We start from the raw sequence: 15,621 nt of genomic DNA on the forward strand, positions 1-15,621 counted from the left end.
ACAGCGTCCACAGTTAATCCTGTTGGATGTGGTTGGTCTTTCTTCTTGGTGGTATGCTGACATTACCCTGGATACCGTGGCTCTTGATGCATCACAAAGACTTGCTGTCTGTCTTGGTCACAGATGCGGCAGCAAGACGTGCACCAACAATTTGTCCTCTTTTGAACTCTGGTATGTCACTCATAATGTTGTGTGCATTGCAATATTTTGAGCAATACTGTGCTCTTACCCTGCTAATTGAACCTTCACACTCTTACTGCTCTTACTGGTGCAATAATGTGCAATTAATGAAGATTGGCCACCAGGCTGCTCCAATTTAGCCATGAAACCTCCCACACTAAAATGACAGGTCCCTATATGTAAAATATATAAAATTGTCCAGTCCCTATATGTATACAGTATATAGCTTTAGCTTGATGTTGGGGAGGGTTGGTGCAAAAACATGGCTTTCGCCACCCCTACAAGCTGAAAGTCGCGAAATCCTTGCCAACACCACATGTAAATTACGTAACTGCACATATACAAGTACTATGTCATGTAATTTCAATGTGAATCCAAATTGCAATGAAAGCTCTGGACTTCTAAGGCATGGAGAACAGATTTTACAGAATTTACTGGAACTGAATTGACTCTGTAAACACAGCTGGCTCATCATTACAAATTTGCATGGCTCAAGAAGGCTGCCTGTACTTTTCTGAGCCAAGCTTTTTAAAACCCTATGGGCTTTCAAAGACATGAAACCCTGAAAAATGACTTTAGTTTTACATGTCACTTTTTTGGAAGGACACTTAAGCCTTGGCAAACCGTCAACACAGCGTGAAGCGAAGGCCATTCTTCAGGTATGACTGAACGTTTAGGTAGAGAGGCGCGTCTTGCTGTGAGATTTCCAGCCGAAAAATAAAGTGGAGACAAAAAGCGAAGGGCCGTTATCCAGGTGGCGGCTATGATTACCAAATTAAAAGGACATTTAGACAGATTATAACATGGGTACTCTGAATTTAATGAACATTTCGTCGCCTCACCAGCCGACAAGAGGGGCGCTTTGATGCGCTGGGAATTACACTCATCTTTACGACCTCCATGAATTCTTCTGTCACTAAGATAAGCTCCCCAAGGTGAGCTTCATCCTCCTGCCAGCCAGATAAGAGATCCATCCAAAGCACACTGTGTGGAAATCTGAATAAAGGCCGTTCACTCGACACCAAGAAAAACACAAACCTGCAACTGCAGGAGTTCTACATACTAATGAGATCTCGCCAGTGTGCTATTTCACTCCAATCAAGCTGTTAATTAAAAGCCATAAGGAGCTATTAATGATAAGCCTTGGTGATTTCTGATATAGCTCTGCCGTAGTCTCTAATCACACCATTTTAGATACGTACCACCATTTGGTACGTATCATTTTTTAATTCAGTGCAACCTTTACTGAAGCAGAGAACCCTGGATTCAATTTTTAATGAGAGACCTTCAAGAAAAAAGTTGAATATAGTAAAATATCAAACTAATGACAATAAATTATGCTAAACCTTTAATCATTTTAAACCTTTCATATTGTGCCACTTTTAAAGGCAGTGACATCAGATTCGAAAAGGATAAAGTGAAAAAGTAATAGGAGAAAGCATCCTCTGGAGTGATGGAGCACCATCAGATGAATCTAACAGGATCTATGATCTAGAACGAATTAATCGGCCTGTTCTCATGACTAAATCCAATCAAATTCTGACAGCAATGTCCTGAAATATAATGTAATCCTTTTCATAGGTGTGGCAGCAATTAGAGGTGTCTAAAATACAACTGGCTTAAACTGACTGACACAGCATTTTAAAATAGGTAAATCACAGTCAAACATGGTGGTGGTAGTGTAACAGCACTGGGGGACTTCCCTTTTTTTAGAACCAATACTTTTGTCTACTTTTTTAGAAGCTCCACAATGTAAAAAGCAGCATAGAAGTAGCTGTAGTGACTGTGACTGTTTTCTCAATTCTTCTTCAAGTACATATCAGATAGTTTAAATGAATTTGGCAAAATGATGCCACTACAAAACAGGACCCCAGTAACCTCTGAATGGCTCAAAGAAACAAAATGAAGGTTCTTAAGCAGGTTAATGAGGGGATATGCAAACAATAACATGGAAATATTTCCCAAGATTCACCATGATTTGTGCTTCTGTACCACTTAATAAATTTGTAACAAGTAACAAACAAAAATTCACCTCTATTATTATTTAAGGCTCTGTAATTATAGCAGCATTTAGAAGCAGAGTAGACAGCTCACAGTGAGAGATAGCAAGGTTAAAGTACAGCCTCCACACTGTGAGGTTAGTTTTCAAAGCATATACTTTATATAAAAATACATTTTACAATACAATGGCTTTTAAAATATATGTACAAAAGCATCAGAAACCCCTGCTCATTAATTGTCTCTTCAAAAATAACGGTATTAAAAGAGTTGATACTGTTTTTGTTGGAGTAACTGTCTTCCTACTAGAATCCTCACAACATTGCTGTGAATATTTGACTGTAATCAGCAAAAAAACAACAAAATAAGTAAAATTAGGTTGTTGAGAGCAGTGAGCACCACCCCACAACATCTTCAACACCTCAACTACTCTCTATTGGCCCTATTTTAGCGATCTATTCTAATTCTCTTAATAATTTGGTTAAATAATTATGTCTACAATTACTAACTCCGTGTACTAAACATAAATATAAATCCTTATAAGTGTCAGAAAAAATATAACTAATAATAATTTTTACTTACTGTGCACATTTTTAAGTATATTTTACTTTATAGTTGATTGCTGAAGGCGAGGTGGGCGAGGTGGGTTTTTTTTTGTTGTTTTTTTTGCTTGGTGATCCAGATACGAGTGTTGACTGTTGTCAGGGTTTTAAACAGTCAGTAGCGCACCTGTGTTTCCCGCCACCAAGATAGAAACACGCCAGAAATTGACCTTAACACACCTCACTTCCAGACCACCACGCCCATCAGCGTTAATAAACTGAACTCTATTTTAAAAACTCTATTTTAACGACACAAGTGCATGGCATGAAAATAGCCCGTTGACGGGGTGTAAGATAGCAGTGAGCATTGTGAAGCACATTGCGCAGTGTGTACGATATGGCCCTAAAAGTATAAAGTATTTCCAAAGAAAAGCTGGAAGTAGGTTTGTATTAATCTGTAACAAAGAGTTCTATTATTATACATATTTGCAGTCTTTCTTTCCAAGGACTAGACAAGCTGTTTGTGTGCATTTGCACATCTCTGTCAGCATTGAGTGCAACATAAAGTAACTAAATGCATTTATTAGAAGGGATGTCCACAAACATTTGGACACACAGTTTAAGTCTTGTGCATGTCCACTTAAAAAAAAATATCCCCCTTTTAATATCAGGCAGGGAGGGGCTAGTCCATTTTCAGCTTTATAAGCCAGCAATGTACCAACTAAGCTCCCCAGAGAAACAGTGAGGTTCTCTAAGTCTAATAAATGCAGTCAAACACAAAGCAGGTCAATCCTGCATGTCTGTGGAACACTCTAAGTGCATAACTCTCAAGACAAATGAAATACAGGGTGCCATTTTTTCCTGAAGGGCTTTCTAAATGAACAGCAAACAATACAGCTTTTCAGCTCAAAGCAAGAGCTGGCCAGCATGATTTCAAGTGCACTTCCCAGTGATGAGCGAGTGAGGGCTCGCCAGCAGCGAATCAGAGAGCACAATGACCTTCAGCGTTTCATGAGAAGGATGAAAGCACAGATGCCCAGGTGTCTGTTTTTTTAACAGCAATAATACGAAAAAAAAAAAAATCAACTCTGTTCCCCTGTTCACATTTTTTGTTACAAGCCTGGATTTTGATCCCAGACTTTGCTCTTCAAACAAAACCAAATGGTACTTTTGGCAGTGTGGGCAGTGTGCCAATTCCTGCTGGAAAATGAAATCCATGAAGTGCTGTAAGATTTTGTGGGAAAACAAAACTGCACTGACTTTAGACTTGATAATAAAACACAGTGGATCAACACCGGCAGATGACAGACATGTCTCTCCAAACCATCACTGATTGGTGGAAACTTCACACTAGACCCCGAGCAGTTTGGACTGTGTGTCTCTCCACTCTTCCTCCAGACTCTGCTCCCTTGATTTAGAAATGAAATGTAAACTTTACTGATGATCAGTGATGGTTTGGAGAGACATGTCTGTCATCTGCTGGTGTTGATCCACTGTGTTTTATTATCAAGTCTAAAGTCAGTGCAGTTTTGTTTTCCCGGAAAATCTTACAGCACTTCATGCTTCTTCCCTCTGCTACTGACAACTTTTATGGAGATGCGGATTTCATTTTCCAGCAGGACTTGGAACACTGCCCACACTGCCAAAAGTACCAATTGGTCTTATAAACTGATTTTTGGGTTTTCATTGGTTGTAAGCCATAATCATCAACAATTAAAGAAATACTCACTAACTTTTCAAAGATATATATATATATATATATATTTGAGATGCACTAGTGTATATACACTGTAACATCAGGCCAACACACTGTCACCCTCAGCAACACAGAATGAAGTTAATACTAATTAAAACACAAAATCACTGGCTAATTAACTAATAACTGTATAATTAATCGGTCCTCCTCGCTAAGAAAAACATAATGGGCAATATCACGGTTAGCAAAAAAAAATGTGGATGTGTTGATATAATGTACGATCAAGTCATATCGTAATTAATGTGTAATTATTTTTAAACTCCTGTAATGTGGGCTTAGCAATTATGTGTGTATTAGTGGAGACTGGATAATACGTGTGAGATGTGCTCCAGTCTGTTTACAGTGTGTACCAGGATTAATGAGTGAAAGATGACCCGATTTCCATAAAGTAAAAGATGATATATTTTTTTAAATATATAAAAAAAACTCTAGTCCTAGATGCTAAGATGCTAAATGTTACTGAAAGTCTATCCTCTGAAAATGGTTGAATCAATATTTTGTGATGAAGATGATGGAAATGTTCTTTTTTGATGATTCTTCCATGAAGATCAAATTTGTCCCCTCCAAAGTCAGATCTTTTGAAGTCAGAAGAAGTTTTAATCTTCCTTTTTAGAACTCATACAAGCAGTTATTTTAAAACGTTTTCTTGGTTGTAATGTTTAAGCAACAAATCAGACACTCACAAATAAAAATAAAAAATAAAACCAAAAACAGTAGGGGGCACAAGCAGGTGAGAAGGAGAAAGGAGAAATCAAAATAAGAGAAAACAAGAAAAAAAATCAGAGATAATACAAAAGATACATGAACACAATAGAATGCTTAGTATGCTTCGGGAAATAGTTGGCAATACTTTGCAAAGTTAGCTTGAAACTGAACTAACTAACACTAAAACAGTCAATGCAATCAGCACGGAGGAATCAGTAAGGAGGAATGGGTTCAGGTTCAGGAAACAGTTCAGGATAGTTGAAGTTAATGGTTTGACTGTGACATCACAGGCAAGAGGATTGTGGGAAATGTAGTTTCATGGAGGATTATGCAAAAACAGAAAGAGAAGCCAGAAGCGTGACCACTGCTTAGAGGAGCCCATGGCTGTAGATTGCAGGGACTGAGTTTAAGGAATAAGAATATGAAATTACTAAATAGAAAGAAATCAGTGAATCCCTAAATAAACCATAAACTGTCAAGCTGAAAATAATAATTTTATCAGCTTTAACTTTGTGCCTGTTATAGAGATCAGTTAATCCTCTACCTCATCTTAAATATTCATGATCTGCGCAAACTTTTGCAAGTCACTAGCACATGTTATCAGCGCTGCGTCAAAAACATTCCAACCAACCCATGCAACAGAGCCATGGGCACATTAAATTATTACGTAATGAAAAGCTCCAAACCCCCTAATGCAATTTGCAGCCTGCGGTCCCTCACACCCAGAGGAATTAATAAAGATTCCTGGCCTTTGATCGGGTCACGAAGTATTTAATCTGCTGTCTGAGGCTTAGCAGAGGGTGGCTGTCTCAGTAATGAGCACCAGTGATTTCGTAGAAACTGCTAAGCAATACTGCGTGCCAGTCCATTAGTTTGGAGGCAGTGGTCTTGCAGAGAACAAATCAAAACTGCTAATCTAGTTTCTCAATTCAAACGTAGCAGGATCTGCACAAGATGAGTACTGAAAGAAATTAGTTGTGGTTAAAGGTCTTCTCATAATACATAGCGAAATTAATGCCAGGAAAGTTAAAAACAGCTGTTAAATAATAGTGTTCTTGGGCGCTGAGTGGTCTAGCGGTCTAAAGCCCTGGCACTATCAAGCTGTTGGCGCTCAGAGGGAGCAAAATTGGCCCTGCTTCCTCCAGGTGGGTAGATGGCGCTCTCTCTCTCCCCACATCACTCCTAGGGTGATGTCTGTAGCACAGGGCGTCTGTGAGCTGATGTATCAGAACCGAGTCGCTGCGCTTTCCTCTGAGTGTGCTGTGATGCTGCTCGGCAATGCTGCATCAGCAGCAGCTCAAAAAGAAGCAGTGGCTGGCTTCACATGTATCAGAGGAGGCATGTTTTAGTCTTCACCCTCCTGGTGTTTTGGGGCATCACTAGTGATAGGGGAAGCCATAATGAGTGGGTATGGTAATTGGCCGTGTAAATTGGGGAGAAAATGGGAAATAAAATTATAAAAAAAAATAGTATTCTTGTCTTGGAGGCACCTGGAATGGACCATCACACTGTGGAATATGAAATAATAATCTCCAACACTAACTGTATAATTCTGTGCTAACACATAATGCAACACACTTTTACCCTTAACAACACAGAATAACCTTCATGCTGTGTTGTTAAGGGTAAAAGTGTGTTGCATTATGTGTTAGCACAGAATTTTACAATTAGTGTTGGAGATTATTATTTCATATTCCACAGAACTTGCTCTTACAGCCTACAACACCCAGATAAGGGGTAAAGTTACTTTATTTCAATAATTCAGTTCCAAATGTGAAATGTGTATTATACACATGTTTTACACGCAGTGATCTATTTTAAAATATTTTTGATTTAAAAAAAAAACAAAGATCAGTGTCTCATAAAATGTGAATATTACATAAAACCAATTGGTACCAATTTGGCAGTGTGGGCTTGATAAAACACAATGGATCAACACCAGCAGATGACATGTCTCTCCAAACCATCACTGATTGGTGGAAACCTTGAGCAGTTTGGACTGTGTGTCTCTCCACTCTTCCTCCAGACTCTGATCCCTTGATTTACAAATGAAATGTGAAATTTACTGATGATCAGTGATGATTTGCAGAGACAGGACCAATTGGTCTTATATAATATTCAAATTTTCTAAGACACTGATTTTTGGCTTTTCATTGGCTGTAATCCCTAATCATCAACAATGAAAGAAATAAACACTTAAAATAGTTCACTTTGTGTGTAAAACATAATATAATAATGTATATATGATAATATATACGTTTCACATTTTGAACTGAATTAGTGAAATAAAGTAACTTTTCTGCCATTAATAGGGGATTTTTTTTTTTTGTAATGTTGCACATGTTAGGACATGTCTGTAGGAAGAATAGAACAAAATAACAAATGAAACACCTAACATCTATTCTTGTTGCCAAAATATAATTTAAGTAAATCACATAAATTGTAAGAAGGAATGGCAGCACACAAAGTGGTAAATGCTTTACTCTGCTAACCTTTGGAATTTGTTACAGGCCTTAAATGCAGGATGCAGGATGGATATTAACTAATAATAAATATAAAACTAAGCAGACAAAACATGCAATATTGTCATGTCATATTGTCCATAATCAAATAACAGTAAAAAAAAAAAAAAAAATTAGATGTACGTAACACAATTTTGTCTATATACAGTTTTATTTTAAACACCATCACAACTCTGTTTTCTGTTTTGATGTTGTATAAGCACAATATGAGGATTACACAGGATTATGATATCATCTCTGACCTATAAAGTTTGACTGTGTATACCGCTTTGCCATATTTAGCAGCATCTGTGAGAGATTATACTATAAATTTCCTTATTTAGCATATCTGGATCTAAAACTGTTTTTTTTTTTTTTTTTTTTAATGCAAGCATATTTTATAGAGAGTTGTGATGCCACTGAAAGATTAGTCATAAATCCATTGATTACACTTGATAAAAATGCGTGTGACAGAAACCTATTCGGTAACAACAAACTCATCAAGTCAAACAACTTAATCCCTGTAAATGTGATCAGAGTCCTGCTGTGGTCTCTTCCTCCTCCCTTAAGCCAGGTTGAATGGATTTATTACAATGTTGAACATCATTCACAGACAAATATGTCCAGTGTTGTCCCTGTGTGTGTGAACACAGCTGACACTGGGGCATATCAGTCCATCCTATACGTTAAAAAATAAAATCAAACAAATCAAGCTGATAATGAAAGTGCCACAAAAATTCTTGATGATATGCTTATATGCTGGTATGATACAGATCTAGCTTAATAATGCCTGTGTAGAAATCCCTTATTTGTAGAATGTGTAAAACTAACGTGACTCATGGGGAAAGCAGAATAAACACTATTGACACCACTAACCAGATATACCTCTTAAGAGAGCATCACTCAATAGCACACAACAGCGAATATCAGAACACTAACCAGATACCCCACTCAAGAGTAGAATAAATGGTAAATAAAATAGAGCACCATAAGTGCGTGAAGTACATTTGTTAGTGTAGTAAGTACAGTTTATAAGTACTATAATAAATAAATACAGTACTAATCAAAAGTTTGGACACACCTTCCAATTTATTTGCCATTCAAGTTTTCTCTACATTGCAATTAATACTGAAGTCATTCAAAATATAAATGAACACATAAAGAATCATGTTGTAAAATGTAAAGGTCTCCTTCCGCTAAAATCCATTTTTTTCTTGTTCTTTGTGAAATTCTATAGGTCTCTCTTGTGAGTTGAGTTGTGTATGGATGCTCCACCTAACACTTATCCTCAACCTTCATTGACTGCAGTAGCTAGTAAAAGGAAATGTTGAGAAAAACGAGTCGATTAGGAAAAGCATTTTGTCTACAATGAGTTAACCCGTGAGTTCATAGCCAAGCCCATCTTGGCTCAGGACCGCCCACAGACAGAGCTGAACCCGGGCTACAGCAGAGCCGACACTGTTAGCTAAGGAGTTTACCGCTGTGTTTACACCAGCTGGTTAGCGTTAGATAGCTTGTGTGTAAGTAACTGTAGGTTTAAATCGGATCTCCGGTTGATTCTGGGTCAAAGTTGGCGCTGTTCGCACTGGATTTTATGATAGAAAGCAGACTCTGAGGCTTCGACGTGGTGAAACTGAGGTAAGATTTTAGTAGCATTAGTTTAGCCGAAAGTTTAATTTGACTGTGGGGGGGAGGGTTCACAAAAAAACAGCTCACATGGCATTCATTTATACTAAAGACCACAACTAGACATTTTAAAACGAATGAAAAAACTATGGAATGAGACGTTTAAAAGTGTTAAACAAACAAAAAATACTCTGTGAAGCAGAGCTGTTAACTTGCTGGTAACTCTGATGTTGGTAACTCTTATAATAAACTTATCCTGTGCAACAGAGGAAACTCCTGCTCTTTCTTTCCTGGGACAGTCCTGATGAGAGCCAGTTTCATCATAACATTTTGGATGGTCTTTGTCACTGCACTTGACAATGTTTCAAACTGACTGGCCTTCATTTCTTAAATTACTTTTTTTTCTTTACTTAAAGCTCCCCAATAGGTAGGATTGAGATTTTGTGCTCGTGGGCTCCCCCTACAGTTGTAGAGTGTAATAAATGTTTCAGACGGATTAGTTTCTCTTTCTCGTTTTCTGGCTTTCACAGACATATTCGGTCTCTTTCCAGCTTCTGCCAGAGTGTCTGTATGTTAGTTTGTAAAAATGAACCAGTAGTCCTTGTAGAACTGTTAGAACTAAAGGTCGGAAAGCAGGTCGCAGTTCTCGCAAGCGTTGGTTGCGGCTGCCTCGGAAAACTTACACAGTCTGGTTTGAGCTCAGAGGAGCTCCGGCACAGACACGAGAGCACCGCTATTCCTCCTATTACACCTCAATGCAGCACTGCAGTGAGATTCAAGCTGTAATTTTACTTCTTTAAAAAGATAAAATCAAGGAAATCCTACCTGGTGGGGCTTTAAGTAGTTCATGCCATGATATGGATTAAAACATTACTCAAATAAAGCTATTCACTGTATACCTGTAACTCTACCTCTTCACTACTTTACAACTGAAGCTCTCAAACACATTAAGAGGCAAGAAATTCAAGTAATTAACTCTTTGACGAGTTCAGCACAGCTGTTAACTGAAAGCTGTTTTTGGGTGACTCTACCCGTCTACTTTGAAGAATCTGAATTTAAGGTGTGTCCAAACATTTTTTTCTGGTACTGTATATAATATCAACTTCTAAAAATACAGGTATATAATTTGGACTGACAAATACATCTCTGTATTCAGAAACTGACCATTGGTGAAGGGGAAAAGGACAGATAATACAAATACACTCATTTTTTATCAACAGAGATCCTGCAGTGGCAAACTGGTGTAATGGCTTGTACTAAAGTGGCCAGTAGGAGTATTAGCACAGGTGTCAATTCAGCCTAATCAATTTGTGGGATGTTGCTGTGCAACAACTGTCTGCCTGCAAGATTAAGTTTTATCTTAAATCAGAAACACCTGGTTCAGCTAATCAACTACAACTGGATCAGATGTCCTCAGTTAAAGCGGGAAATGAACTTTTCTAGATGATGGATCTCCGCAGGGACTGGCCGGACCATTTCTCCAGCAGTCTGTTAAACCCTGCTGCCCAGATGATTTATTACCAGCTCATAATTTAATACTCAGTCTGAACTGAAGCCTTTAGGAAGATCTCTGACTATTTTTTTATGTAGTCTTGAGCCAACGGTAGAGGGAAAAAAAGCCCAAAATTAGACATACACTCACCCAGATTATTAATTATGTGATGCTGCCGCATGAGTCATAACTTTCTATCAATGATGAGCTACAGGTCACGAGATCAAGCATTCCACCACAAGAACACTGTACCAACTGTTGCACCAAGCATGGTGGTGGTAGCATTATGCTCAGAGGAGAAGAAGGACAACCTCAGCAATTCTTCAGCGTAAACTTAAAGCTTGGTTTAAACTGGGTTGGGTTTTCCGACAGGACAATGACCCAGAATACATATTAAAGGTAATTGTGGAATGGATGAATAAAATAGGCTGAAATTAAGCAGATTTAAACCATTTAAATGAGCTTCCCAAATTCTGACCTTAACTCATATTTGAACATTTGAAGGCCAATTTTTCATTGGAAATTTTAGGTATCCAACCAGAATTCTGCCATAAGATCGCAATCAAAAGTGTTTAGTCAAGGTACAACTTGGTAAGTGACATTTAACCAAATATTAGCTGTGCTCTATGTGCAATTCTAAATTTGTTTTGCAAAACGTTCCATGTGTTTTAACTCATTTTACCTCAGGAATCACTAAACGCAAATTCATGTTGATGGTGACGTGAACTAAACTGAACATAGCAGATGATTTGTCTGTAAACATAGTGTAAATGTGTCAATGAAAGCACTTATTTAGAACTACAACTCGCCATAAATGAACTACAACTACCAGTAACAGACTTAATGATCATTAGGGGTCAGTTTCCCCAACAAGGATTTTTCTTTCAATGAAGACTATCTATTCAAATCCCAAACTAGGCTTAACTCCTGTCTAGGAAATTGTCTCTTAATGTAATATTTAGAGACCATAATAAACTAAAATGTGCCACACAGCATCTTCAGAACCGCTATAATTCATCAAAAACGTACTCATAAGAGACAGACTTGCTGCAATAAACAGAAAATAACAAAATGCTGAGACTATAAATTAATGAAATGTGCCACAATAAACTGAAAAAAGTTGCCACAATAACTGAAAATCTCCAAAACAGCAGTAATAAACTAAATGTCGCCAAAAGAAATTTCTCAACTAAACAGATACTGACAAAATACATCTCGCCAGATGTAATGAGACACACCTTTCAAAAAGTTTCCACTTTGGTCACGTCAGTCCAAAGAATATTTACCCAAAGTCCTGGTGATAGTCAAGATGTTAGTTGGTAAATGTGAGATGGGCAGTTGAGTTATTTATGGTAAGCATTGTTTTTTGCTTTAGAACCTTCCCATGGAGACCATTTTCACCCAGTGTCTTTCTTATTATTGAATCATCAACACTGACCTTAACTGAGGCAAGTAAGACCTGCAGCTCTTTAAATGTTGTTCTTGGTTATTTTGTGACCTCCTGGATGAGTTGTTCATGCCCTTTTTAAGTAATTTTGGTGGGCTGGTCACTCCTGGGAAAGTTCACCAGTGTTCCATGTGTTCTCTATTAGTGAATAAAAGCTCTCACTGTGGTTCACTAGAGTCCCAAAGCTTTAGAAATGACTTTACAACATTTTCCAGACAGATAGATGATCAATGACTTTGTTTTCTTGTCTGTTTTTTTAATTAATTCATAATGTATTGCTTTTTGAGATAATTTAGCTGTTTGATGTTTTTAGACAGGTTACAGCAAAAAATGCTTTTTATGTTTACTCAGGTTATATTTGTCAGATATAAAAGTTTGTTTAATAATCTGAAAAATGTAAGTATGACATAAATGCTAAATCACAAGAAATCTGTAGGGGGCAAATGCTTTTTCACAGCACTGTATATACAGCTCCACTTAAAATAAAAAACAACAGACCATGTAAAAATGATGAGTTTCTTTGATTTTACCAAATTTGAAAACCTCTGGAATATAATCAAGAGGAAGATGGATGATCACAAGCCATCAAACCAAACTGAACTGCTTGAATTTTTGCACCAGGAGTGAAGGCATAAAGTTATCCAAAAGCAGTGTGTAAGATTGGTGGAGGAGAACATGCTCAGATACATGAAAACTTAAAAGAAACATGGTTATTTCACCAAATATTGATTTCTGAACTTTAAAAAATTTATGAATATAAACAGAAAGATCTGCATATTTTTTTGCATTTCTCATTTTCTGCAAATATTTTGGGGAAATTTGGGAGAAATAATGTCTGTAGTTTATAGAGTAAAACATCACTGTTCATTTTATTCAGACATATACCTATAAATGGCAAAATCAGAGAAACTGATTCAGGTCTCTCAATGTTTTTCAGAGCTATATATAATAACAATTGTCTAAACTTGTCTAAATGACCAAAACACTTCTCAAACTAAGCATCGATAACCTGAATGATCCTATAAAAAGCATTTATTGGCTATAATACAGTTAAATTTCCATAAATGGGCCATAGGCTACCATTTATCTACAAGTTGCCATAACAAACTAAATTCCCCCACAGAACAGTACAAGTTAAACCACAGTATCTCCAGTAGTTCTCCAGCCCATCCAGCTCACCTCCTCCGTGGATGTTCTCCTCGCAGGAGTACCAGATGCCGGTGTGGAAGTGCCGGAAGAGGAAGCGGTCGTCCCCGGTCTCCCAGCTGTAGTGCACCTTGCTGGGGTCGGTCTCGTTCACGCCGTAGTCGATGCAGTTGTGGCGGCGCTCCTTGCTGCAGTTGGGCTTGGGGACGCGCTGCGTGCCCTGGCACCAGTAGGTGGTGATGAAGGCGGTGGTGGAGAGCAGCAGCGCGAGCAGGTTCAGGCCCACCGACAGCAGCGCGCGGCACTTCCGACTGGTCTTCATGCTGCAGCGGGGCCGGGGGGGCTGGAGGGTTCATTCAGCGGGGCCGCGGGCGCGGGGCTGGGGGTGGTGGAGGAGGGGGTGTAGAGATGGGGAGAAGAGGGGATGATGGAGGAGAGAAGGAGAGGACAGTTCTCCTCCACAGAGAGAAAGAGAGAAAAAAAGAGAGATAGACAGGGGGGATGCAGGTGGTCCTCCTCCAGAGACGCGCGCGGAGCTCCAGCAGCAACAGCAGCAGCACGAGCGCACTGAGAGAGAGCGCACGAGGAGACAGACACTCACTCAGCGCGAGCGCCTTCAGCACTGGAGCATCACCGCGCGGAACACACACACGCACACTCTCCAATACCCACACACACACACGCGCGCGCGCACTCACACACACACTCCCACTCTCTTTCTCTCTCTCCCACAAGTCTCTTGCTCTGTCCCACCACGCCCCCTCTCTCTCTCTATCTCACACACTCTCTATCTCTCCCTCTTTCTCTATTTACATTTCACATGCATCCTCTCTCATCTTTTCTTTTTCCCTCTCTTTCACCAAATATTTTACACTTTATCATTTCTCTTTCGCCATTGTTTTCTTTCTTTTTTTCTTTATTTCTTTCTCTTATTTTTCACATTTTCTTTCTTACTTTCATTCTTTCCTACACATCTCTGTCTATCTCTCACTTTATATTAATTCTTTCTTTACTGTTTAGTCTCTTTTTTCTATTCTCTGTCTCTCTCTCTCTCTCTCTCTCTATCTCTTTTTCTCTCTCCATCAAGTCTCTTGCTCTGTCCCACCACGCCCCCTTTCTCTATATCTCACACACTCTATATTTCTCTCCCCCTCTCTCTCTCTCTCTCTCTCTCTCTCTCTCCCTATTTATATTTCACTTCCATTTTCTCTCATGTTTTTCTTTTCTTCTCTTTTACCAAATCTTTTACTCTTTATCATTTACCTTTCCTTTTGTATTCTTTTTTCTTTCTTTCTTTCTTTCTTTATTTATTTATTTCTGCCTTTCTTTCCTTTATATAATTTTTTTCTTTACTGTTGAGTCTCTCTTTTCTATTCTTTCTCTCTCTCTCTCTCTGTATCTATCCAACAAGTCTCCTGCTCTGTCCTTTCATGCACTCACCCACTCACTCTCTCTGTTTATCTCTCTTTTCCACCCTCTCTCATCCTCTCTCTTTCTCGCTCTTACTCATCTATTACTCTTTATCATTCTCTTATTATCCTTTTTATTCTCTATGTGTGTCTCTCTCACTTCTTTATATTTATCTCATTGCTTTCATTCTTACATCTCTATCTATCACTTCTGTCTCTCTGATCTTATTCTCATTCTCATTTTTTTCACTCAATTTCTCCTCACCTTTATCTTTTTATGCCATCTTTCTCGCATCCTATTCCTGTTCTTTCGTTCTTTTTTTAACCCTTTATTTTTTCTACCCTATCGCTCACTTATTCTCTTTTTCTTTTAATTTCCTTCTCCATCTTTTCACTCTCTCTTCCTGATACTTTCTCTTTATCTCTCTTTCCCCTTTCTTTTCTCTTAATCACTATGCAATTTCCAATTCTTTCTTTCTTTCTTTCTTTCTTTCCCTTTATTCTCCTTTCTGTTTTTCCCTTTTTTCACTTTATCTTATTCCTATCTGTCTAGTGAAATCTGTTTGTCTCTCTCTTTTGTCCAAAAGTCACTGTCTCATCACTTCATTCCTCTTTCACTCACTCTCTTCCTCTGTTTATCATTCCCTCCCTTCCATTCCATATTTTCTTTACACCCCTCCCTTTTCACTTTCTCTTTCTCAACCCATTCTATCTTTGTTTTTTCTTTATTTCTTTCTATATTTCTCTCTCTCACTTATTACCCTTTCTCACTGTCTTTCTCTTTCCATCTTTGTCTTTTTATGTCATCTTCACTTTTTT

At 38.2% G+C, this 15,621-nt stretch overlaps 1 protein-coding gene across 1 annotated transcript in view; it reads right to left on the minus strand.

Annotated features, from left to right (window-relative positions):
* gsg1l (gsg1-like) overlaps positions 1 to 14,091 on the minus strand; it is a 54,142-nt gene extending 40,051 nt beyond the window's left edge. The window contains exon 1 of the mRNA XM_007260751.4: positions 13,427 to 14,091. Coding sequence (XP_007260813.1) covers positions 13,427 to 13,715 — 289 coding nt within the window. The 5' untranslated portion in view covers positions 13,716 to 14,091. The remainder of the gene's footprint in view (positions 1 to 13,426) is intronic.
* Between the last annotated feature and the right edge of the window lie 1,530 nt (positions 14,092 to 15,621).

The sequence above is a fragment of the Astyanax mexicanus genome, chromosome 19 (genome assembly GCF_023375975.1).
Source record: "Astyanax mexicanus isolate ESR-SI-001 chromosome 19, AstMex3_surface, whole genome shotgun sequence".
Taxonomy (NCBI): Eukaryota; Metazoa; Chordata; class Actinopteri; order Characiformes; family Acestrorhamphidae; genus Astyanax; species Astyanax mexicanus.